The sequence below is a fragment of the Aphelocoma coerulescens genome, chromosome 2, assembly GCF_041296385.1.
Source record: "Aphelocoma coerulescens isolate FSJ_1873_10779 chromosome 2, UR_Acoe_1.0, whole genome shotgun sequence".
Classification (NCBI taxonomy): domain Eukaryota; kingdom Metazoa; phylum Chordata; class Aves; order Passeriformes; family Corvidae; genus Aphelocoma; species Aphelocoma coerulescens.
This window is the reverse complement of record NC_091015.1, coordinates 145,534,752-145,562,250: the sequence shown is the minus strand read 5'-3', so window position 1 is coordinate 145,562,250 and position 27,499 is coordinate 145,534,752. Positions and strand designations below refer to the sequence as shown.

The window sequence follows — 27,499 nt, the reverse complement described above, 5'->3', positions numbered from 1 at the left end:
CTGAATAAAAAATACAGTGTTTCAAAGTAAAGGCCAATATTTACTCAGAATAGGATCAAAGTGGAATTTAAAAGACAGATGCAGCACAGACGCAGCTGTTCCCTCTTCTGTGGTCTTTACTACACTTCTAGAGGAAAGTTAACAAAAAATGAACTCTTCCACACCAAATGGTGAGGACACAGAGTAAGAAATCATGAAGGGAGCCAGGCTGGACGGGGCTTTGAGCAAACTGGTCTAGTGGGAGGTGTCCTTGCCAATGGCAGGGGGGTTGGAACTAGGCAATCTTTAAGGTTCCTTCCAACCCAAACCATTCTATGATTTTAAAGATGTGTGAAGCCTCTTCTGCTCCTCAGGCAATCAAAGAAAATTATTTGCTCCAAGGGAAGCAGAGATTTAAATGTTGGTTCATTAGGAAGCCTCTTACCCCATGTGTCATGTGTATTAGCCCATGTGCAAACATTTGCACAACATCATGTACCATTGGTGAGCTCTGGTTTTACACAGCATGTTGTACCACAGAAAGGGGTTGGCAGCCTACAGCGCCACAAACAGGCCTTCAGGCAAAGAAGGAATTGCTCTTTTCTGGGTGTTTCTGCTTTTGTTTGATAATCCAAAAAGGAGTAAAACTAATCTTCTACATGACTACTAACCTAAAAAAGGAAAGGTTTTTTTCTTCCCCCCTCCCGCCCCTGCCCCCCCAAATTAACAGAGAATGCCAGGTTCAGGATCTCTGAGCTATTTATTAGACTTACCCTTCCTTCTCCAACATGAAAGGACTCCAGAGTTTTGCATGGGAAGGACTGGCTTCCACAGCTTTTGACAGAGGGTGCTGTCACACTGCTCCAAGAGCAACTTCTACTGAGGTTGTTTTCTCAGGCTTCAGGGCGTGTGTCCCGCTGGCTGCTGCTGGACACCTGCAACACCCCATAAACCTCCTCTGTCCCAGCTTCAGGTGTGGGGAGACTTCAGGGGATAAAGAAATCTGTAGTTTTGGGGTTGCAGTTTTAGAAATTGTGCCACTGTGCTGCCTATTGGCATAAAAAAAAATTATGCTGCCTATTGGCATAAAAGTAAGTTCTTAAAGACACCAACAGAAACTACACCTATTGTTTTTTAATAATTAACTCTAATGAATACAAATAATTATTGCATCAAAATACAGTAGCTCAGTGAAAGCCCTAAAAAGACTAAGAGAAACAACAATTAATTCATTTTTAAGACATTCCTCAGTCTGCTATGCACTAATGCTCATTTTCATCTGCTTCTCTTTGAGAAAACAAAAACAACTGGTTACAGTTCTTAACCAATTTCATAAATTTTTGTGCCTTCATTTGGAACCCCTTCATGTATTTGCCAACTAATTTAAAAGAATTATTTCATTGCAAAAATATTCAGAAAACCTGGATGCAATTGATTCCTCTAAGACACTCTGTCCTGCAGGAAAATAAATTATCTATTGTTAACCCTTTAATCCCTCCTGGTCTGTACCAAAACTACTTCCACATGCATCTTAAAAAGAAATCAAAAATCACTGCATTAAGCTGCTGCCCCTCTGAAAAGTGTATTTTTAATTGCAGGTTTAGAATTTGTTTTTCTGTGCATGCACTCTTTTTTTTTCCAGGTTTTTTTTCAGTGCTAAGGAACAGTTAAGAATGTGTATGATCCCTCTTTCCACCCAACCCAACTCATTCTGAGCAATGGGCTTTGCCTGGGGGTTGGAGCTTTCTTGGGTGACGCCTGGTACAACCCAGGTACGATTTTTAGAAGTATATGTATGGTATTTATAAATAATTACAACTGTAGACACACAGCATTCATCACTAGAGCCACAGTTAAAACAACTGGGGTGTCTCTAGTGGGGAGAAGGAGTGGGCTTATTCCTGAGGTGGCGTTTAAAGTAATTTCTGAGTGATAAAGCTCTAGATAGCTCAGGTTTTGCCTGTCCACATTTGTTTTTATTTCATCCTTCTGTTAAAGACAAAAGAATAAAAAGCCTTTAATATTACCTAATATGAAAAAAGAGAGCAAACCCAGAAGAGAAGTGATGTGAGAGCGAGCTTTGATGGACACATGGGTTTGCAGGTGCTTGAGCGATTCCATCCATCACAACCATTTTGGTCTTTTTTAAAAAACACATTTTCTGGGCTAAGAAACAGGATGCTGAGAGGATTGAGTTGAAACAGCTTTCTCATCCTGGCTATTTATTTGATCTTGAGATGAAATGAAATATTGAATTGCACCATCCCTTCTACAAATTGCAGAAAATCCGTACGTATTTGGATCACGAAATTTGAGTCACTCTGTTCCCTCAGACTGCTTTTTCATTCTCTGCTTTACTTTGCTGTGTCCTGAATGTTGTTTTGATTTTATTTCTTAAGAATTCCACTTAGCTGGGCAAAGCTGTCAGAATAGCAGCACTGCTGTAAGCCCATGACGAAAAGACAGCTAAAATGTGCTGGTAGATGTTACACACATCTTGGAGCATCTAAAAAAATGTTTAAAAAAATCATTCTGTGCAAGCATGTTCCTTCTGTAGAAGAAACTGAATTTCTTTAAGAGACCCCATGCAATAAATAAAAGCTGTGTTTTGTCTTTTATCACTCCACCTACTTTGCAACCTACCTTGAACTCATTATTTTGTCCAGTGTCAAGCTGGCTCTGACTCTCAAAGCTGCCACAAAATGGTTTCAGCCCATATCCTCTTGTCCTTTCCGAGTTCTCATTGTTCCATACAAGTTTACTTGCTCTTGCTGGGATTTGACAAGACCAGTGTTTGCAAAGAACTCTAGTACAGCTGAGTTGAATTTGCAAGAGGTAAACTGTGGGTGCTGTTTACATTGCTCACCTCTGGGAAGATCATTTAGAAGCATGGGATTTTGGGTTGGGGTTTTCTGTATGTTGTACTCTTGGAAAATAGAACAATGCTATTGCTTATCTGCTTCTCTCAGTCTGAGAGCTTCAGAAATCTACCTTTGGTGGTTTACTCCCCCAAGCTCTGTTCCTACTACCTACCTCACATGGACATGAGAACAGATCAGGTTTGACATATCTGGCTCTTCCAGATTTAGAGCACTGAAAGAAAACTGTCATGCTGCATTTGACAACTCTTCGTCTGTGTGTGCCATGATCCCCCAAGGCATCTATCTCCATTGAACAGTCTGACACCCTGTCAATTATTTTCCCAGATTTGTTTCAACAACCCCAACTGCCTTTCTGCCAGGTAATTTCTTCCATTACCTACAGGCTGCTAAACAGATTGCCCTGAACATCTTTAACAAACACACAACAATCTTGCCCCAGTCCCACCTCACTTCATCCCACAGAGTAATCACCACCCTCCTCTGCAACCTCATTTTCTGGGTTTGCAATGGTAAAGAATGTGTATCTTGGAGACCCTCAGCTTGGTAGGTGCATTAGTCACTGTGCCTGTCAACAGAGCAGGCAACTGCCACAGAAGTCATGGTTCAGACTGGGAAAAGACCCTTCACACGGTGAGTCAAATGCAGCATTTACACAGCTGCTCTGAGGGAGCCACAGAAAGAGCTACAGAGCAATGTGTTACCATTCAACCTCCTCACCGTGCTACACAGAATGCCAAAATTGCCTTCTGCGCTTCATTTTAGCTTCCAAAAGCTCTTGCCAAGCACAGGATGAGAGCTAAGGGTTTGTGCTGGCATCCATTTTGAGAAAGTTATCTGGAGGACAGCATGAGAGCCGGAGAGCTTGTGAGAGCTGCTCTCACTAGGCCAGAGCTTCCTAGGTTCCCAAAAATGCTCATGTATCGCAGCCCACAGGAGCTGATCCAGATGCTCTGGGGTAGTTAACCAACATATAGCAACTGCAGTAAGAGCAGATGTGTGCGGTAAGCTACACCTGATTCAACATGATGATCAGAGACGTACTGTAGAGCTGATGCACAGATAACACAGGTTTAATTATCCACAGTTTGATTATCCGGTGTTGACATGGTTTTTATGACTAAGTCACCCTTGAGACACTTGGAATCTGGAAATCGCAACCACAGATAAAAATTTCCTTGCAGCTACATAAAGTCACAGTACTTTTCTGACAAATTTTGGCTGAGAGTTTTGAGCATTTTTAACTTATCTGGTTTGCAGTGTATTTTACAAGGAGTGAAGTCTTAAGGCATAAATCATTGACTTAAAGGAAAACAACTGTGTAACAATATTACAAGATATACAGAACAGGATGCACTTGGGTTCCAGTTTCTGTTCATTGGCTCACCAGAGACAAGGATCATAAATCAAAAATAGAGAATGGAAATCAAAGAAAAGTAACAGGAAGTGTCAAAATGAAAACCTGGCAGAAATTACCAATAGGAAGAAAAAAAGGAAAGACTCCAGATGTTTTTTTTAAAAAATAAAAACCTGGGAAAGACTCAGTGAACAAAAGATCTACAAGCAGAAAAGAAAAAATGATAGCTTGGGTGCGGCCTTCTTTTTCTTTCTCACATACAAGCCAGGTCTATTGAGGCAAGAAAATATGTATCTATTAAGAAGATGAGGGAGGTGACGAGGGAGAAAATCATATAAACATCACTTCCCCTCCTTTCTTCCCATGAAGCACAGTTCTGGAAACTGTGATCCTAGAAATATTTCAATCGGGCTTACAATTCAAAGGGTTCATTAAATCCAGGATTATTACCATGAGAGAACTTGATCAGAGCAGCCAGGCTGTAAAGTTTAAGGGGCTCCTTATTCACACATACCTACAGGCTGCAGCACTCACAGTCACACGCCAGGAGCGTGTGAATCCCAGCCCTGCTAGCACCAAGCTCTTTCCTCTGGGGCCATCTGCTGGCTTTCCAGCAGATGCGTCCCAGGACCTGTCTGGGACCATGATTGCTTTATCAGGTGCATCAAAGGTGAGCAGTGAGGAGCCATTCAGCATGATTTCTCAGGCAGCTGCAATCCAAGCTGTGCTGGAAACTGCATCTTTCTTTCCCACATGCCATCACAGCTCCCATTACTGGTGCACATTCTACAATCCATCTTCTGAAGACTTTTTAAAAAAGAATCCAGCCCCACTTCCAATACTTCCCTTGCAATCAGATGTTCCTCCTCCTTCCCCATGTGTGTGCCATATTTAAATGATCCTAAATTTTAATAATTTTGGGGGTAAGGCACACTGAATCTTTCCTCCAACAACTCCAGCCAACATTAATAAATTTGCCTAAGACTTCCAAACAAAACTGTGAAAGAGGAAATTAAGTTGAATAGTGACATGTAGAAAGAAAAAGCCATTAACTAATCCATGTTTATTTTCTCTAAGAATCAAACTTTGTCAATAGACTACTGACTCAAGAATACATTACATTTTTATTTGTACATGATCATTTCAGGATAATTTTACCAACTGACATATATTTGTATCATGCTGTTACTAAACTACAGTGTATTACTGTAAACTCCTTTTCAAGTTCCATAACTCAGAAATGGCTAGATGCTTAAGGCTATTTTTAAAAAAAACCCCCAACAAAATACCAAACACAAGCAACCTACCCACACTGTCCCAGGCAAATCGAACACCTTTCTCTCTTTACCCCCAGCATATTTTACAAGTTTTATGATTGTTTGAACAATATTCATGAACCGTACTGTAACATGAAGGAACCTTCAATTCTAACACATTCCATACAAAAATAAATTCATGTTTTAAGGAACAAAAATATCCCCTATTATTAACAGAAAATGTATGCTGACCCACCACTAGCAATTTGCATCTGAAAGGCTTATTATCTTTCAGACTAGGGAGACAGACTGATACGCTTTCCAGTTTAAAAGCTCCAGTTGCTATAATTCAAAATTACATAGCTGGGCTATATTTTATTTGCATTTCATTTAAGCATTCAGCTTTCTGTACCAGGTTTCTCTACATAGCTCTGCTGCACTGCAGCCACGTACTCAGATATGAGGAATCAGGAAAGCCACTTGCTATATACACTGGATCAGATTGCATGCAGTTACATGTGAAAGTGCACTAAGTGCACTGTAAAGTTACAGTCCATCTGAGCAAAGACTTCTAAAATGAAAGTGATGATTTCCTGTACACTGTTATAGCATCCACTGCTTTGAGGAGAAAAAAATGAAGAATATGCTTCTTTAGAGATAAAGAAGATCATGATAATGATCTCTTAGAAATCTTTAGCAATGCAGACATCAAAAGTAATTCTAGTCTGTTTATGCATTAGATATTTTCTTGAATAATGCTAAAAAGCTTTTTAATTATTTCATAATCTTAGAGCTGTTTGGGCTCAGAATAACCTCAAATTTGAGACAAGTCAGAAAGGCCACAGAATACAAAACAGAATTCTTTGGTATTTTTGGCATTTTACTGCACTGCAATGATACTTAAACTTCAATATTAAGTCTTGCAAATCTGTACTGCAGAGATGCTGGAGTCCTTAACAAAACAAGCCCTTTTTTATCTGCTGGCTGGTTGTGTAACATATAAATTAACCCAGTCAAGCTAACAAAACCCAGTGCTTCTCCACAGCCTGCAGCCAATGAAAAATCCCCTCGAGTGACATACCCCAAGACAGTCCTGGAGCAGTGGGAAGTAACATCTGGGAGAGCATCTGACCAAAGACCAAGAATAAGATCTTCATGGTCCTCAGTTGCTTCTTCATCTGGAATGCCTGGAAGGTCACTCTCTAGAGACTTCACATTATCCTTTTTCTTCTTCTTCTTCTTTTCTTTTTGCTTCTGAACCTTGTCCTTGAATATGTCACGATGTTTGGGTTCCTGTGGACCACAGAAGAGTTTGTCTTTGCTTAGATGCAGCAAGTCATCTTCTGTTGGGATGCAAATCATGGCATGTAATTCAGGGTTCCCCTTTCTCAAGAGTGACAAGTTGACCCAGATGAGAGCCCTTGGGTAGCTCATCAACATTGGCAAAAAAGCATCTTCAGTCATTGCCTTCTGTCCCAGTCGAGAAATAAGGCGGATTCGCCGATCCTTCCCAGCAGTGGGATAACACCAGGCTGATAACTGCATTAGTAGTTTCTCACTCCTATTAAAAATTTTCAAAAATAAACATCACAGATAATTATTAACAAGCAGTACAACAGAAATCCAGCACCCCACATATTTGCAAGAGCACAATTTTAAAAAGCCCTGGGGCTTTCTGTAACCTTCCAAAAGCTGGTACTTGTATCACTCTTAGCATAAAATCATCGGTGAGTGGAAATCATGAGTCTTCTTAAGAAGGAAGGAGACATTACTTGTTAAAACCCTCAAAGCTTGATAAAACCACAAATACTCTAAAATCTCCAGTGACACTAATGCAGTCCAGAACTTTCAATGTTTTCTTCCCCTGGTAACCACACAAAAATGAAAGACCTGTGTTCAGGCACTTTCCAATACTGTTGCTGCCCTCATGCGTTGCATTGGAATGCAGGGGATTCTCTATTTTCTAGACCTTGTTAAGGAGTGCAAGAACCACCTGTGGCGATGTATTAGAGAAGAGAATGCAAGATGATTTTCACAGCAATAGTCTTAAAGTCTCAAATATGAGCCTTCAAAAGCTCCATTGACCTGGAAGCAGATAGAACACACCAACTCTAACACAGTAAACTCCAGAGTGTTAAATTTAAGGTAATTTAGGAGTTTTCTTTATGTAGTCACCAAGCTCGCTGGAAAAAAGCAGAAGGACTTCCACTCAACAGCAGATTCTGATTCATTACAAAACTATTTAATCTCACTGTATTTGGATCAAATAATTCTCTCATCTTAATAACCAAGGCTGAGCTCTTCCTTTCCCCAATTCAATAAATACCAATAAAGAAATAAAATGTGTGTATCATTTTGACATACCTGAGAACAATAAAGTCACTTGTCTTAGTTTCATCTCTCTCACCAAAATCTTGGATGCTTGTACCATCTTCTGTCTTTAGGGCACCTTCAGAATTTGTTATTTCCATGGTCTCTTCTACCTCACCAGTCTCAGGGGAAGCTTCTCTAACCACTTCTGCTTTGGGGTCACAAGAGGTCTGCCCTTCAGTTGTGCAGCACTCAGGATGTGTGGAGGAAGGACAAAAAAATCCCCCTGAAGCTTTCATTCTTCCTTCCCAGTTCTTTGTCAGCTGCCCCCAAGGACAGATGAAAGGAGACAGAGTGCCCAGCTTGACATAATTTGCCCTTTTTGCAGGTGGACGTCTAAATGATAAATCAAGTAACTAGGTAAGAATATGTTCAAAATCAAGTATTTAGAACGGAATGCACAGTTAACTTTCTAATCTCATTGAACAAAAATTTTAAAATTACAATCTACAAAATGCTGCTGTACTTCTATATCCTTTCAGCCATGCTGGAAACATCTACCTGCTGTGACTGACACCACCGCCACCTTTCCCTCTGAACTTCTACTTGCCCCTCCTACCTGGAAGGGGAACCAACACCAGTTGGTGCGTAGGACATTTCCAGCTACTCCAAACTCATGGTTAAGAGTCTGTTTGTTGCAGTAAAAATGAAGGCAAACTTCAGAACACCTGATATTTAAAATTAGATCCTGAAATGAACCTCTTAATTTACTGTATTCTTTAACACTTGGTACATACTTTGACATACTCCTTTATATTGTCTTACCTCCTCCCCCATTTGCTGCTTAAGAATCTCAAAATAGTTTTGTTTATTTTATTGCTATGCATCCTTGTAACAGCTCTATAACTGAGCATATCTCTGAGAATAGAAGGGTTTAATTTACATGCCCCGTTTAGCCGAGTTAAGTATATCTAGGATTCCTTTCTTTTTCATAATACTAAGATTTAAAACACTAGTGAAAGATATCAATAAAGTCCAATGAACACAACAACAGATAATTAATGGAATATTTTAAGCAGTATTCATTTTTGTCATTCTTGCTGTCAATTTTTAAGTTAATGTTACCGTTTGAATTTTTCAAGAAGACTGGTTTCCAGTTCTTTGGCAAACTGCATTCCTGCTTGGCAGTCTGGGAAATCATTTGGAGTGTGAGGTGTTCTTTGGTATTCGGAATGCTTTAATGCCTCTTGCAAGCCACCAACTCGTACACCTCGATATATCTGTTATAAAAACCAAATGCCCAAAAAATAATGTTTGAACCAATTATGGGTTTCTAGCTGAAACAAAACATTAATGCCCAGAGGGTACCTCCTTAGAAAATTGGAAGTCTACCACTTTAGCTTTAAAAATAAACTTAAGCATGGTTTCTACAGTTCTAGATGCTAATTTTAACAAAGAAGTTAGTCATGCTCTTTAAATTTAATTCTGCAAAACTACCAACAAAACCGAAGAGAATTTTACAGGTTCTGATCTTGCACATTGCCAGGAATGTTGTATTACTTCGACAGCCACTGCCCAATGTATTTTAACCATACAATAGGTATCACTGCAACTAAATCCCCTGCACATTCAAAAGCATAACTGTAACTTGCAGAAAGATATTAAAACTACCACCTAAACACTCAAAGCAGGATACTTCAAACAGCACCAAAGGAGTATTCAAGGTTTACTTGAACTTTGTTTCAAGCTCTCTCCCAAATCAGAGGCAACCAATTTGGTGACAAGGTGTAGACAGCCAAGCTGGAAATTGATTAGCAGCAGGCACCAAATGATTTCTCTTTAGAGACATATGTTTGTAGAAACAGAGAGAGGTATAGCTTCAGTTTTCCCTCCTGACTCCCCACTGATTTGCTGCTTTTAGACTGCTGTGTGGGCATAGCTGTACCCAACAAAAGACATGGAAAGCTATTGTTGAAGTTTCAAGACCAAGCTTCTGTCATGAACCAGTTCATATGCCATTTTTTAAAGTGTGATTTTGATCCTGTAATTGGGAATTGGTTATACAATGTGAAGTACACTCTCTAAAATCGATTAATTTAAACTAAATTATATAAATTATTAAATTTACTTGCAATTTGCCCTCAAAGTCACTTACAAAAGGAATCCAGAAAGCCATGCCCCAGCCCTTTGGGAGATAGATATCCCAGCCACTTCCCCATCCTGGTCGATCTTCTCCAGCCATTTTCCCTGGCTGCTGCACCAAGAGTATGGGAATCTTAGATTCACAAGGACCCAAATCAAGGTGTGATCCAGGTACCAGTAACTGAGCTCTCATATGGTTCAAATCCTGAGAAGGAAGAGACATTTCCCGTAAGTTAATAACCATTCTTCTTCCCTCTTCCAGATATCCTTCCAAGATACAGAGAGAAGGTGAGTTTACAGCTAGGAGAAATATAGTAATACACTATATATTTGAACAGAATTTCATCAAGGCATGAAAAATTATTCTAGAAAAGAGTATTAAGCACCCTTTTTCTCCCCTTCTTACTTCCATAGCCCTTGATAAAGAGCGGGTACAAGGCACAACATAGATGAAGCAGGAAAAACAAGTTTTGCAACTTTGTATTTATAGATTTGTGCACAAGACTAGATTGAACAGGTGCTTTCAGTCTGTCACTATATGGAGCAAATCTGAACTACGTCCAAGTAGATGAGAAGATGTGGTCATCAGTTTTACATAAAGCATGCTGGCACTGAGGTTTTGTCAATCACCAGTTGTTATATTCCATTGTACCACATTAATAATACATTTATTTAAAAAATAGACCATCAAACTCCCTCTGTTTTATCAGGTAAACATTAAATTTCATGACAGCATGAAGAACACTGTCATACACAAAAAGATTGTGCTGATAACTCATGTGCCAGAGTAATATTTTCTAAATACTATGCTTTTTTACAGTATGTCAGTTTGAAAGGGCAAAAAATTTATTTTCAGAAAGACAATATTTAGAAAGATGTTTCTGCCATACAAATGTTTACTCATTCTGATTACAATGGTGCCAAAAGTTTATCAACTCTTGGGACTAAATCACCTTTTATCCATGCACTTTATGGGCTGCCCTCCATTGTCAATGAAAATGTCAAGATAGGAGATTTCAAACCTGCAACAGCATATTTGAAGTTCTCTACAAATCACAAGTTATTGCCCAGCACACCCACAGCACAGTGTGCTGCAGTTCAGAAACACAGGATTTTTTCCTTCCAACTTCCACAGTTCTTTTATCAGAAGAATCACCCTGACTACAGCTAAAGGCCAGAACCTTCCTGTGTCAGTCTTTTCTGCTGCACAAGTCAAGGTGATATATGAAAATCCAATTCCAAACCCTTCTGTTAAATAAATCTACAACTATAGTCCTGCAGACAATCCAATAAAGCTTTATTTTAATTGAATCATGGTCAATGGCTGTGCAAGAACATTATGCAAAGGCTACAAAAAACCACTTCAAGTCAGCAGCTGGATACTATGACATTAAGGAAGCCATTGATTAATCTTAGATTTATACAAATTCCAAGAGTCTCTTTCTATGGACTCTATGAACCATTAGCCATTTCCTCCATGGCAATCCACCTACTTAGTTACCTGCTCTGAGATTTTATTTTCAGTGACGTTCTTACGGATGTCATGGTCCCAGATAAAGCTGTGAGCACAGTCTACAGGTACACCCTTCAGGTACAGCTGCCTAACTTTATCATTATCTACAAAAGAAAAGAACCTTTAAACAAAATTCAAACTATTTTTGTGGTTTAAGTACCAAATTACAAAAGCCACTTCTGTATCGTAAGTATAATGAGCAGACAACCAAGAAAAGACTATTAAAAGCTTAACAAGCATCATTGCTTGTGGAATGTCTTACTGTCACATGTTTCTCCCAATACAAAATATGAAATAAACTACTAGTGTTAGAAAGACTAACGTAGTATTTTCGCACCAGCATTTCTCATTAACAAAAGACATGACCATTGGTGATGTAAATAAGATCTTTACATACCACCTTTAATATTCTGGAATCTGGCCTTTCTGGCAGAGTGTGAAGCTCAACAGATTTGATGAAAATCAGAAAGAGGAGCATTACAAAGCCTGAAATAAGTCTGCCTAAGTAAACTTGTAAGAGAAGCAAGGGTTACCTTCAAGAAATGTACATACAGGAAATATTTGTATGGCTATGACTAGCATGCAACTACTTATTTAGTACTAGTTTCCTGCTCTGGATCTTCACAGGCTGTGTGCTTCAAGGAAGGGACTATTCTTGCTTATGTCTGCACAAATCAACAGTAATGTACATTTCTGAAAATAAACAACACTTGTAGCTTTAAAATGGATTGTTGAAGTATTAAATAACCCATCTCTTTTTCAATTTTACAATCTAAGCAAAGCAAAGAAAATGTGTACCTACCTTTAGTGATCAGAGGATTAACAGCCTTCAATGTACAGTACAGTATGTAGTCAATGCTGATCCATATTTTAAGTAAAATAACTTTTATCAAGAAACAATACAATAAACCTATTAATAGTTCTGTGATTAAAAACTTTGAGGGATTGCTTCTCGTTTCATCATCCACAAGGTCTTACATATTAAAGGAACATAACATGTCAGGGTTTGTTTTGTTTTTTAAAATTATTTAAGTCTTTCAAAAAAAGGTTCTGCTAATTTTTCCAGGTAATGTGGACAAAGACTTAAAGACAGAAGATTCAGATTATTCAGTGGTACTAACATCACCTAGCAATAGGTACTACCAAACATAACTGCAATAATTATTTATTTTAAATCCACAATCTTTAAGATGTACCCATTACTAAAAGTTGCAAAATCCTTTCCAAGAAATATTAACTATGGCAGCACTTGCGACAGTTTGATGATGTTACTGATACTTGCCATGCATTCTTGCTAATGAAATAGATTTATGTGAGGAGGAGAAATGCAAAAGAAATTATCAGATTATGGTGTCATTCCTTCAAATTAAGAACATAAAACTAAAAAGGGAATCCTTGCCAATTAAGCAGAATTCCTTCTCTGACCAAAAATTAAGAACAGGAAACTGAGCAGGAACCTAAGAGAGCTCAACCCTCCCATAGGCAAAGCACATTCTGTCTGGAGATAAAGCAAGTATTAATGCCTCAAAAGAAGGAGAAAAATAGCAACAACACTGTCTGGTGGTGGTAGGGAATTCCTTCCTGACTCCTAAAGATAACCAAGGGGGAAGGGCACATAATTACAAGCATAAGGTAAGGAAAGTACCTTTTTCATCTTCTGTACAGAAAGCATTTGTGAACACCAGAATATCTTTATGTTAAATTATTTAAATATGTTCTAGTTCCTTCAACTGCAAATTATTCACTGCAACTTTCTCTGCTTTTTTAACACTTCTTTCTATTATCACAGTTCAGGCAGCCTATCCTTGTCATATTCTCAGAGTTCTTTGCAATTCCTATATTCTATAATGGCATGAATATTTGTTTCCCCACTATAGAAAGACCTTATAAGTCAGTTTATTTTCATCACCACCACCCATCCAATATCCTCCTTATTAGCCTAAAATATTCTTCTCTAACTTGGTACGTTCCTTCTCTTTGATCCTCACTGAACCTGGAGAATTTATTCTTTCTACTAAGCACACTATAATTCAAATCATAATCCAAAATCCTCACACCAGTTCTTACCTCTCTCCTGTTTTCTTCAGTCCACATTTTAAGATTTCTGGGGAAATAACCTTACTGATGAATAAGTTGCTGATAATCGTGAAAGTAAGATGTTAGGGCTAGTATAGGAAATAGGAAGGTGCATTACTAAGCACATGAAGCTCATCAACAATCTACTTCTGCTGGTGTCAATGGTTGGTGCTTAGACAATACAGGCAGATAGAGGAAGGCTTTGTTCCATTTCAAGCTACTGATCTGATTTGCACAGCTGATTATCTTAAGACAAGCCTAAGAGTTCTATTTGAAAATTTTCCTTCCTCTATTTTGCAAAAAAAAAAAAGGCAAGCAAAAAATATAAACACTGCCAAGGAGCAGTTTGAGAGTCCTATGTATGTAGGGAAGGTGTGTATCAGGACAACTGGGAACAGATACCCAAACCTCTGCAAGAGGTGTATTTACAGCCATGGACCCAGGCTCTGTGTCTGCAGAAGGAAGTTTAGTTCCCTTATCTTTCATGGTGTATTCTACTTCCATGCCTCTCATTCACTGATTAGGTAGAAGTTTCAGCATACTCCATGTTGAGTGTTTTTTAAGGCAGTGGAATTTGTTTTCTCCCATACAAGACAGTTACAACATATCAAAATGTCAGAAGTGTACTTTAAACTGGATAAAAGAACAGTACTAATTTGCAGTCACGTGAGAACTGACTGCTTACTGGGAGTCTTGACTCCAGCCTGAAGAAATAACGACAGTTGATTGGATTAAATCCGATCCGCCCATGTTCATAATACACATGCATAAGCATTGAAGAGATAAAGTAACTGGGAAAGACTGAAATTACATTGGATTTATCAGTGTGTTACTCACAGTGTGTTACTCACAGGGAAAATCTACACAGCATATCTCAGAACAGCATTTTGGAAAAAAAAGCAGTGTGAACAGATGTGTATCATTCCACAGACTGCATGTATGACAATCCCCAAGCAAAGGTGATGGCCATAACTTACCTAAACTAGTCACTCATTTGACAAACAATGCATCTTTAAATTAGTAAAGTTTATCTAAGACAATCAGTTGGCTTTTATACAATACTGAAGAACAGGAGAGGCTAAAATATGTAATCTGTGTGCCATTTCAATCTTACTAATACTAATCCTAATAGTATTTGAATGTCCAAGAAGCCAAAAAGGGGAAAAAAGTGTGGAATACACCAGTGGTTCCCTTTTATTGCTCAATAAACAAGATGTGATTAAGACAAATAAATTACTATTAACATTTTTTAATAGAGGTCAGCTCACAATACTACTACATCTGAGTAAGGTTACAACACAAGGGTCAGAAAGTTTATGTAATTCTAATGCTCATAAAAGGATTTTTTTTTCTTTTCAGGAGGGGGAAATTAACAGTACTAAAATGGAATTACAGATCTTAGAGAAGTCTCTTTTTTGGGCAAGTTCTACTGGAAGACAGTGGTATTGTCTGTCTGCTTTCATCTTTCTGCCTACTCAACTTTTTCAGTCACGTTTAACAGTGAGTTATTCAGCAGAACCTAAATTAGAAGGTATTATGCTATTTACCTTTCCTTGCTAGCTGAAGGACCTCCTCCTTCCCCTAAATAAAAGTCAGAGAAGCAGTTTTAAGTTCATGATGAATAAAAAAAAAAGACTCAGAAAGAAACCAAAAAGCAACACCAGCTTTTCTGAGTATTTGTGGTATGGAAGATATTTTGCACGTGAAGGATAACCCCAGGTAGAAAGATTCTGAAGATGGATATTTCTATCCAGCCAAAGGAAAAAACACGTGGGTGCTCTTGACTCCCTATCTTACACTGTTACCTGTTTACCATGGCCATCCTTCCTGAGGGACAACCAGCTCCAGTAGTGGGAGAGAAACTACTATGAGCCATTTAAAATACCTAGATGCCTTCTGTTGATCTTGCCTTCTTGAACCCATCCTCACAGACATGACAGGCAGAACAAAGGGCGCCAAATTACTTTCTGTAGTTGCTAACTCCTTTACCAGCTCAAACCAGTGTCTGTAAACAAGTGCTACATAGCTCACCTTACTTCTCAGGAGGAAGGAACCAAAGTAGAGGTCATGTATGCTGCAGCATTTCCAACAGGAACACTAATGATGAGAAAGTTAGCTGAGCAGAACTAATTAAACAGAAAGGCTGTTCTAGATACAGAGGGTAGAATAGGAGGATGTAAGAAAATGAAAATAGCAGAATTATGCAAAGAGCTAAAAGACAGTAACTGAAGTAGGTGTTCAACCTGATTTACATGATATGCAAGACCAAGTTATTCTAGTGTCTTGCAAACAGACCACCAGGGAAATTTGGTATTTTCAAGTCTCTGGAACTTTCGACTTGTCCTATTTGCTACTGCTTGCTAGCTAGCTATCACATTTCTCCTATTAGGTGAGGCAGCCTGTGTGCAGTTAACCTAATTGGGAATGCCTACACTGTACACAAACCCCATTGTATACTGTACATATTCTTGCACATTTTTAGAGGACATTCACATCCATCTGAATTTGAATTTTGCACTGCAACATTGTGTAAGTCAGCGCTGAAATGAAAATTTCAGAAGTTATGCTTGCATCGTTCATTTTGTATCATAACCAGCATCTTGGCCATCTGAAATACTAATCCTGCAAAGGTAATAATTTTTTCCCAGTGGAATTGCAACTTTCAACATTGTAGGCCTATAAGCCAGAAATAGCAGATACCTTCTTGGAGAGATAAACAGCATCAGGAAGACTAAACACCAAACAGAACCTTACTATGGAGCTTTTAGCACCTGGTTGGCCTTGCCAGGATTCGAACCTGGATCATCTGTATGGTCAGACAGAGGCTTCCACTGAGCACAAGACCAGCTTTGGTGCATGTCCCTCCCTCACAACCGCTGTTCTAAAACCTATGCAACTTTCAAGCTGTTTCTCTTCTGCTAGGGGCTCTGGAATTGGGAACTATTGTGAACCAAAACCTAGAGGAAAACAGCAAGAGACAATCCATAGAAGATGACAGTTAATGAAAACAAAAGCGTAGAGAGAAACTGAATCTCTTCATAATACAGGCAAGGGATTTTACCTTGGTATTTTTCAAAGTCTGGCATGGCTTTTGTCTTCTTTTTTGGCAAATTGACTCGAGGATCTCCAACAGTGAGGCCAAGTATTGTACCTGGTGGCATATCTGATGGTGAGCTCATCCCTTTAAAAACACACAGATGAACATTGCCATGAAACCACCAATTAAGTTGTGATCTTTCTGCACTAGTATTTTGTGTGGTTTTGCCTGCAGAGATATGACACCACTATAAGCCAGTGACACAATCCAGAATACTCTATTTTACATGTCTTGAAAACCCACCAATGCTTGTTAAATGTCCAATAATAAAAAAAATCAACAGCAGTGTAAGACCTGGTTTGCAATTAAAATTACATTTAGCAATGATGTGAGGTCACTGTCACAGACTCAATTCATCCTTTCTATTTGACAAATTTCAAAGAACCATCAACTTTTGTTCTACACTTGTCTTCAAGAGAAAGGAAATTTGGAAGTGTTTTGTAAAGGTTTTACCTTATCTCTGCTTAACTGCCTCACATTGGATAGATAGCTTGAGTACAGTGTGAGATCTACTAAAGCCAGTTCCTTACCTGTTTCAGTGCTAGAAAATGAGGAGATGCTGTCAACTTTATGATACTTTACAATTCAGCCAAATACACAACTATTAATTTAGAAACAAACATACATAAACAAAGTGTAATACTTTCACTTTGGATTGGAGGCTACCATTTTATCTGTGGAGGTATTGTACAACTTACTGTCTTAATTTGAAGTGTATGGAGGGAGAGAGTGAGAGTATGCATCAGACTGTATATCCCTTCAGCAATCTCAAATCTAAGTTCACTAAGATAACAAACAAGATTCAGTTTATCTATTAAGAGTTTGAACTACACAGAGGATTTAAATTCCCTTAAAACTCCCAATGTAACATTTTTCAACTCTTTGCCATGCCCTGGCAAGTATCTAAGTAAATTCTCAAAGGCATCACTCTCTTGATCATGGAAAAAATAAGCATGTCCAAACTGAAGTCAACTTTATTAGCATGCCAGTCTTGACCACTAGATTTTAAGTTTCCCCCCTTCCACCCACAGCACCCACATGCCCAAATACCTTCCAATAGCTCAAAGATAGCACTTTGACATTGATGAAGAGATACTTTTTCAGAGTCCTTGCAGTTTTCTACCCACCAGTTATTCAGTTCTGTCTCTGAACCTGCCATCTCCTGGAAAACAACATATCTAATTAAACTCAAATGGTTATTCATTATTTTCTATCAGTATGAATTCGCTCTTAGTTTGCCTTAAGCACTATAGTCACTTTCTTCCTTCTCAAGTTGCACTATAGTCACTTTCTTCCTTCTCAAGTTTTAAACCAAAATATTTTTTCCTGATGAAGTGTAGTCCTATACTTTACAATAATCCCTAATAAGCTGTTCAATTTAACCTGTATTCCAAAAATAAAGCAATCCACTATACTTCCTAATTTTGTCATTAATTATTTCTTACAGAAAGCCAGAGATTTCATGGCCTCATCATGTTTGCTTCAAGAGACAAAAAAACCCCCACTAAACCACAGTGATGCTATATGCCAAGAAGTGGACAAAAAACCTAAATCCTGGAGAAACTGAATATTTTATTGAAAACACATAAGTTTTCTGTACCTTACATGTCTTGACCCCTAGTTGTAGGTGCTCTAGCTCATTGCTTGAGAAACAGGATCTATGGTTTGTCAAAGAGAGTATGAATTATTCTGGACCTCTCAGCAGAAACTACACAGCCTGCTCAACAGCACCACTGTTTTTATTTTCTTCCTATTCCCACTTAAAATCCAGGTGGGAGTTCTTCCTGAGATCAGTGTTAGTCAAGAGGCTCAATACAGAGAAGCCACCGGAGTAATACACAGTTTAGTCTTTATTAAAAGTAAGGCTAGATAATTCATGGGTCTTTCTAGCAAAAAAGAAGCTTGCATATTCTAAGAACACTACCAAAATTACACTAACATCCAAAGTGCTGATTTCCTTACTGTTTGGACAGAAGCTGCTTTCAGGGTCTCTGTAAGGACGGAGTGTGATAATGGGCCGATCAGGCGGTATCTGAGAATCTCCATGCTTCTGTCACTGAAACAGGAAAGTTTCAGGTGAATATACAATTGTACAACACACATTATTTTCCCCAGTACTGTTAAGACAGAATGCAGCTGTGTTATGTGGTTATGGGCCACAGTTTCTGACTCTGCTGCGAACAAACCTGATTGCAATGCCAGTAGTCTGTGCGATCCAAGAGTAGGACTGGAATGGATCTCTAGTGCCATCACCAATTATTTTTTTTACAGGCACAGCTTTTTCTCCTTCTTTATCCTCCTTCTTTCTTTTATTGCCGAGGCTTGTAACAACTTCCACCTGTTTTTCCTCTTGAACTGATGTAACATGCTCAGTAATACACATTTCTTCAGGCTCTGTACATTGAAAAATTGCTTTTAACTCCCTCAGTATGTCCTTAAGAAAAATGAAGTTTGGATTAGGATGATATGCAGTGCACTGCAAAGCTTAAGTACACTTTTAAAAATTATACTCCATTATTTAATTTTCCAATATGGATTTCAAGGAAAATTTAATTCCGCTGAAGTCAAGGGCTTGCTAAGAAAAGCTGAAAGTAATATCGAAAGTTGCTAAGAATTTTTTCTCTTTCAAATTAACATAATAAAAATTGCCTGTGCAAACATTTTACTTTGTTCATTTTCATTTTTGTAAAGCTGATAGCTAAGTATCAGATTATGACAATCTGTGATGATACCGAACTTAGCCTGTTGGGGGTGCCAATGGAAAGGATGTGACTCAAGCACACAAACACCATATTGCACATGTACCTGAAGCAAGCGACACTACAGAAGTTCTCAGAAGCTCTAACACTGAACACCTCAGCAGCACACACTTGCTGTACAAGCTTTATAAAAACAAGTTGCAGAACATGAATATTGTTAGAGTGGAAATAGTCTTCCAACTTTTAATTCCTGAAGTCATGTATTATACCCAGTTCTTCCGTACTTTTCAGATGACCTCTTCAGCATTAATAATGCACAATACATAAAGAAATAAGAGTTCAACTATATAGGAAAAAGCACCTGCTTGAGAGCTGGATGCACCCAGATCCACAACTGTCTGTTCTCAGACCCATCCCTGGGTTTCCAAATAAATGTAACAGGACCAAGCATATCCTCAGGATAGCGATCTGCTCGGTAAAGATACAGGGAACCCTCAAACCTTCCAGACAGACAACAAGCCTCTTGAAATGTCAATCCTAAAAAAGAAGATACTTATTGAAGAACAAAATAATACGTTGTTTAATAAACAAAGTAAAATTGAAATTCAGTCTGGCTGCTGGATAGCTAATGTTGTACTATAATTATCTTATTAATAAGAAACTGAAATGAGAATGCCTAGTCCTACTATGACGTATTTTAATTACATTTTTCACCCAAAATCACAATTCATTATCAACTCTGTTACTACTATTGAGACTGATACATTACTAAAAAAGGAAAAGGATGGGTCATCCTTTAGTCTATTCAGAATCTTTATTTGAACTACGTAAATTTTACCTGTGTCAATGCTACACATTCGAGCAAGTTGCTTCAGCAGCTCATTCTCTTTACCCTCCAACTCCAGACAACAATAATATGATAAGTCCTGAAACAATATGATAGTGGCAAAGTGAGAATAACTCTTTAAAGTGAGCCTGGAAAGAAAGGACCACACAGGGCTTCACAATTTTCACTTAAGTAGTAATTTTTCAATCTCTAAAGTTTGCCAAAGTGAAATGAGATTCTTTTTAACTTAAAATTAATAGCTGTAGGAGAGCAGTGAGGCATTTCTCGTTTGAGGGCCAACCTGCCTCTCAAACCAACAGATCAAAAAGGACATGGAACAAGGTATCTCTCCTCAATAGCATCCTGCTCAGGTAGATGATATAAGAATTAATTTAATCTCTCAGCGCTTGAGAAAACTGAAAATGTAGTATTTCAGTCATAGTTACCACAAGACTCTTCTAAAGGTTCATCTTGTTCTCTCTGAAACTTGCCACCCTGAATTACAATTATAAAATTATTCATTTCATACTTAGCAGTCTTGTTAAAAGCTGACACAACAGTACTTCAAAGACACATAGATATTCATTATAACTAAGCAGCTGATTACTTCACCTTGGCAAAATATCAAACAAAACATGTAAACGTGGTACCTGAAGAAGGCAGTGCTTTGTCATGGCTCGGTAACAAGCCCTGTAGCTCTTCTCTGTAGGGCTGTTTCCTAAACAGTATCCCCATTTCTTTACCATATGAAATCTCTTTGCATGCCAAATATGGGTTTCCAGCCAAATATTCTTTCTTTGCCTATGATTAAACTCTGCTACCAAATTTATGTGGCGTCTTCTAGCTTTGCGGCATTTAGTCTTTGACTGTTCTTTTTTCTGATGTACAGCTTTCTCTGCCTGTTTTTTAAAAGAGAGGATATTGAAGCAAATCTCAAGAGAAAAAAATTCTGAAAAGAAAAAGGCTGAAATATAAGGATACAGGAAGCACTAGAATTAAGTTACACCACGTTGGATAATTCTTGAGGGTAACTAACACTTTGAAATTTTCTATGCAAGTCACATCCACTTAAGTGCATCAAGGTTTGACTGAAATCCACATATAAAAAAAAATCCCCACACATTCAGAAAGTTAACAGTGAACAGTAAGCTGCTACTTCTTGTGCGAAGTTTCTGCCACACATCAATACATTCACATGAACAAATCAATGTGACACGAAAAACACCTGGAGATTTGAGCTCATACAGACAGAAAGCCCAGACTGACAGAAAGGACCCTATCGGTTCTACATCATGTAGAAGTGGATGAGAGTGGACTGTGGTAATATCTTGACCAAATTCTTGATAACCAGACCTAGTCAAGGTCAGAATTATTACATGTGAATGCATGGCTAGAGAGGAAGGCTTGATTCAATTAATGTTTAATTTTTCTTTTTATGAAGAAAAGTAGTACAAAGAAATAGGACCATAAGATATCCAAAAAGATTCTTAGAATATCCTTTGTAAGCTCACCAAGAAACACTTGACAACAGACACTGGTTATAAGAATAACAAAGGAAAGAAAATGATAGATCAGTGCCAAGAACACTTAAAACACTGAAGCAGCCCATGAAATCAAAATAGAGCTGAAAAAAAAAAAAAAAAGGAAGTATCTTCCCATGAGACCCATCATTCCATCACAGAGAAGGAAATACAAGCCACTGGATCAATGGCAGGCCTCAGAAAGGCAATTAGAGAAAAAGGGATGTGGCATTGTAGGTGAAAAACATACATCTTTAAGCTTAATGAAGAGATAAGAGATGGTCCAGGTAAATGTTTCAATGAAAATGGTCATGATAAAGGATCTAAGACAAATTAAGAAAATGCAGCAGAATTGAAACAGATAACTTTGAAGATGTAGGTCAAACACTGAAAAGTAATAGACAGAACCTTTACAAAAACAAGTAACAGAGATATGACAAGCTGCAAGAAAATGTGAGCCTGTGCAAACACATAAGCCACATCAAAAGACCTGAAGACAGAAAATGTAGCAGAAGAAATACAGCTGCACCAGGGCCAATTAAATAATCTCAAAAATCCAAGAGTCGTATGTGGAGTGGAAACATGGATGGGAGAGTATGTGTGAGCATGTACACAGAAGTTAGATAGGCTGTCATGTGAAAGGAGTTAAAAAAGCAGGACACAAAAGAACCAAACATAAACATTAGAGAAATCTAGATTTAACAAGGACAGAGCACATAACTAACTATGCAAAACAGCCCATGCCTTCTTCCTTCAGTTCCCAGAAAACACACCAAACTGCATCTCTTGTCACGTCTGACAAAGCAAAAAGAATGTGAACCAAAACAGTAAAATAAGGTACGGGTTGTGAAGATCCAATAAAACACCCTAAGAAACATGTAGTTGGTGTGTGGCAGGCAAGTACCCGAAGCAATTTCTGAACCACGAAAAATTATCTTCAGGAGCTCAGGGTGGAGGAGGCAAGGTCTCAAGTTAAAGATAATGCAAGGGAAAAAAAGAATGCAATAAATAAATGTATCAGGCAACCTTAATATATAGAAAATTTACCAAGAAAACTCAACTGATCACTTTAAGAATTCTCAGAGATGATAAAGTGATCAATGCCAAACATTGGGAAGATCATTTCCCAATAACATCCTGCTAAACCAATTTTTAATTTTCCTTTTTAAACACACAGGAAGGCCACAGTGAATAAGGAGCAAGTAACCCCCATAGGCATATTCTGACTAAATGCTGAGATACTGCCACAAAATGAGTTTCACGAGCTGTTAGGACTAGTCAATTACTAAGTCTTAAGCTGCATGCAGTCTGCCAATAAGCCCAGTGTACCTCCCACATTTGAGCTGTAACACTCGAACCATCGCATCCGCTGTGCGGGCTTGAGGCTGGCACGGTCACATCCCAAAGCTGGGGTGGGGTGAAAGGCAGACAGGTCTTACTGAGGATTCTTGGACCACCTGGGACCAATGCACCACCTGAACAACCTCTCCTGCAGTGGACTCTTTTATCACTACTCTAATAACTTTCCACGATGTCCAGTAATCACAAAGCCAGGTGGTTAGCGAGACCTGCTTGAGCTACCACCTGAAGCTGAGGTGTTCCTGCATTTTGAATCCAAATGTCAGCCAAAGTTTAGGGTACTCAGGGAAGTCTGGCAGAAGTTCAGGTCTGAACATTAATAACTATAGAGTTGAACACTGTACTTTGGCTATGCCCCCTATATGGAATGCTGTAAAACACACTTATACCTCTTTCCTGGCCATCTCTTGGAGCCGCCTGGGGAGGCGTTTAATATTGTGACTCATTGCTCGCCTTCGCATGTGCCTAGGGAGGGTCTGGAAAACCAGAGAGTTGGAAGACTTCTGCGAAACTGCTTTCAACATGGCATTGATCTCAGCAGCACGAGCCTGAGCAAAGGTAGACACTGGAATGAAAAGAACTGCATCAGAGCATGACAAAACGCAAAAAAACCAGAGGAGGATACTGTACGTAAATTATGGAATTACTCCTAGTACAGCAGTCCAGTATCTTCTTGACATAAAAGTAAGTATTGTACACTGTCACTGAAGAAATTTCAATTCTTCACATATCCTGAAGTTTACAGATATGGTCAAGCAAGTATTTATACATTAATGAATCTGAAAGTTGTTTAACCAACAATTCCTATTTGCATTAAACACTTCTTTGTTAAATTAGAATAGAAATCTTTTTAGGTCGTATTTAGGGAGGTGAAAAAAACTGTAGCATGGAAAAAAAACCCGTAAGCAGTAATATATTACAGACTGTTTTAAAACAACCAAATAAAAATCCAGAGCTTGGTCCAATTTCATGCTTATGGAAGTGTATCTACTATCAGAGCACTGCCACATTTTGCAATGCTAATTTGCTCTCCTAAATAAACGTTCTGTTAGAGGAAAAGTTGTCTTTAACTTACATCATGAGTAAAATCGGTTTCACTGGCTACATTAAAAGCAGATGACTGTCAATACTCATTTTGCTGGCAAACAGAAACCAAAATGCATATCCCCCACTACAAGCAGGTGCAACTTTTTCAGTCAGAAGTCTGAAAGGACCCATTGAACAACAGCTGGTCATTCATTCCAGTTCACAACTACTTCTGTGTTTTGGAGAAAATCAGGAAAAACAGAAGAACATAGCATCAGTTCTAATTTTTGCTCCTGCACAAAAACAGGCAGCAAACTTAATCACCAGCAAATTGCCCTGGACATATAAATTATGACCTTTCCGCATATGCAAACCTGTTATGTATTTTGGCATTTCCTCAGAAACACTCTGGTGTCCTCCTTGCCATCCTCCTCTTCCTCTGCCTCTCTCTCCTCTACTTTGCCCCTTTGAAAAATATTGGTCTTTTCTGTAAGAAGGCCCAGATGATTGATTTGAAAACTTCTGCTGCTGCTCCTCAGAACAAACATCTCCTGGAAGGTTTAGAGATGAAAACAGGTTAGAGAAATATAAAACAGTCTGAGTAACTGATAACTCTATTAGTCTTTCCTCATAAAACTACATTGCAGACTCCTCCTATTATATTTAATACATGTAACTGAAAAAGCCGCCAGAAATCAGAAGAATTAAGTTTTTTCTTATAGGAATAAATAAGAATTTTACACTGCCTTGCAGCAAACTTGCAGTAGATTAAATAACGTTTGCACGCTCTGAAAATGGTACCAAATCCAGACTCTGCCTCCAAGAGCCAGTGAAATTAGTCCATGCAACATCAGTAGTGATTTTTATTATTGTCTAGTCAGAGTTTTGGTAACAAAACAGCAAAGTTATTTTTTACTCTTGCCCCTTGAATTTTTTTCCTATAAGCACGTGTATTCTTGCCTGACATATATTTCTGTTTCAGTAATAATTAAGGCAAGCATGATACGTGTATGATGGTGCAGTGAGTTACTTGTCTGGTACAAGCATTTAAACCAATACTGAAATTAAATAACTAAAGCCTACAGTAAAGCTTCCTAAGGTACAGACAGACCTTTCAGGAGTGCTAAGCACCTAAGCAAGTACCTAAAGTTTCAGAGGGCCCTGAAGTCCTCATTCAACGACTGGCGTATATCCAGCCTAACTAATATTATATATTAGTTTAGATTACTTTATATTCAGTTAAGCCTTAGTTAGGATTTCTACTACAACTTGAGATATGGCTCTCAGGCAGTTCATGCTGGACAATCTGACTAAGTAAGATCCATCCATTCCTATCACCCCATCCACTACATCAAAACAAGTGCTTGAGAGAACAAGAGGCCATAGCATTCAGCCAGCTTCTCTAGTGAAAGTTAACCTGTGTGTCCAGAGAAATGGAGAGATTAAAAAAAAGTTTTCAGGTTGATCAGCTTCTTAAACAAGTCTGTCCCTTTGTCCCAAAAATGGCATGAAGACCAGCCAGGAGGAGATTCACATTCAGCAGCATCTCAATGGATGAGAACTTAAAAAGGCAAAGAACCTCCCTTTTCCATTTCAAATAAGCAAGAAACAGAAGTTTTATGTTCAGCAGCAGTGCTGTTGTAGCCTCCTGCAACCACACATCATGCAGAACTGCAGTAATAGTGCAGAAAAGATAATTTGGTGTAGAAACAGAAATTAGCTTTCATATGGAACAATTCCCTGACCAGGCTTTCCATTTGCCTGACAGCAGCATTGCCCAGACACTGAGGTGAAGGTGAGAAGGAAATAGCTGGGGAAGAGGGATGGAAGCTGTCTCAGTCAGCAAATCTGTGTAGGCCTACAGCCCAAAATTAACTCATCACAAACACATCCTCTTCATGAAAGAAGTAAAAAATTGTAATCAGAAGACAGAAGGCTGTTTGGAAAAACTGACTTAATGCCTAAAAACCCCTTAAATTATTTCAGCTACTACATAGATCCATAGTTTTGTAACTCCTGTTTAGAATTTTTCTTTCTTGTTTCTACAAAACAGCTCCGTAAAACTGAGACACACTACAGAAGAATGTTACATGGATGAAAATCCATGCTATTTAGCAGAACAGAAAGACATAACCACATAATCTTAGAAGTTCCCTGCTACAAATAAAGTTAGAAAAATATGTTTAATCTGGCAGTACTCCTGTAATGACATTCCAAAATCTTCAGACATGGCTGAGCACAACTTGCTGTGTCATTCTGTCTGCTCAGGAACTCTTCAGTCACCTAAATACACAGTGACACTTAAGGATTTTTTTCATTCAGTCACAAAAATACTATTTGTCAACTTCTGAAGGCCTCACAGTAACAAGCCCTTTTATGTGTGGGGTTCTTCCCAGAAATAATGTAGGTAACAAAATATCTAAATGTTAGGTCGGGGTGGAAATGGAGGTCCAATTGAAGCATAGAGGATGCAGGTCAAAACACATAAACGAAAAAAGCATCCAGCATACAAGCTGACAGGATCCTTCAGTCTTCAGCTGCAAAGGTTACCTGTGTACAAAATGCTCCAGCAACGACCCAGGACACTGCCATTTTAGGGACATGCCCTGCTGCCTCCTGCTAATACCCTTCCACAGGTACAGGAACCACGAGCCCCAGGAGGTGAATTGGTTGGGCATGCAGATCTGAAGGAAAACCAGTGCATTTATCACAGCACCAGAAGGCTAAATCAGCCCCTCCTGCAGGTACCAGGTCCGGCAGAAAAGCAACGGAGAAACTGGATGGGGTATAACACCCAAATTCATTTTACGACTAGGAACCGTAGGGATTCGTTGTGTAATCGAAAGGAGGATAGAGAGAAGTGCATATTCACAGGATACAGAATAGTTCGGGTTGGAAAGGGGCTCTGGAGACCATCCAGTCCAACCCCCCCGCCAAGGCAGGGTCACATAGAGCAGGTTACATAGGAACGCATCCGGGTGGGTTTGGAATGACTCCAGAAAGGGAGACTTCACGAGTCTCCCATGTTAAAGAGAATCCCGTATTTACGGGACTTAACGGCAGCACCAGGACTAAAGGAGTCTACGGCAGGGGACGAAGCCCAGAGAACTCCCAGCACGCTGCGGGCTGGGGAGAGGGGGACACTTGGCCCTGAGGGGGGGTCACCCTGCCAGCCCCGGGAGGGGCTCCCACAGCCGTACCTGGGGGCGGGCAGGCTCTGCTCCCGCCGCCGGCGAAGGGCCCCGGCTCTGCAGGGAGCGTGACGCTGGCCGGCTGGTTCCTCATCTTCTTGGCTCGCTTCTTCTCCCGCGCCCCAGACATCTCCGGCGGGGTTGCGGAGCCTCTCCGTAGCGAGGAGAGGAGGGGAGAGGTTGGGGGGCGGTGCAGCCGCAGCCCCCAGCACCGGCCCGGCACTCACTCGCGGCGCGGCCTCCACCGGCACACGTGGACACCCACCCCC

At 39.1% G+C, this 27,499-nt stretch overlaps 1 protein-coding gene across 2 annotated transcripts; it reads right to left on the bottom strand.

Moving 5' to 3' along the window:
* Window positions 1-3,949: 3,949 nt before the first annotated feature.
* On the bottom strand, window positions 3,950-27,464 carry POP1 (POP1 homolog, ribonuclease P/MRP subunit). 2 transcript variants are annotated; one of them, XM_069005203.1, is made up of 15 exons: window positions 27,240-27,464; window positions 24,414-24,590; window positions 23,403-23,578; window positions 20,785-21,033; window positions 20,147-20,234; window positions 19,670-19,845; window positions 18,796-19,043; window positions 18,572-18,665; window positions 17,660-17,771; window positions 16,574-16,693; window positions 11,425-11,540; window positions 9,937-10,128; window positions 8,907-9,061; window positions 7,836-8,177; window positions 3,950-7,032 (listed from the first exon to the last, which is right to left on the bottom strand). In XM_069005203.1, exons 1-15 carry the CDS (start codon window positions 27,358-27,360, stop codon window positions 6,372-6,374), a joined length of 3,027 nt encoding a protein of 1,008 aa, XP_068861304.1. In that variant the 5' UTR covers window positions 27,361-27,464; the 3' UTR covers window positions 3,950-6,371. The 2 variants fall into 2 exon arrangements, with proteins under 2 accessions (XP_068861304.1, XP_068861305.1); XM_069005204.1 differs by lacking the exon at window positions 20,785-21,033.
* Window positions 27,465-27,499: the final 35 nt, after the last annotated feature.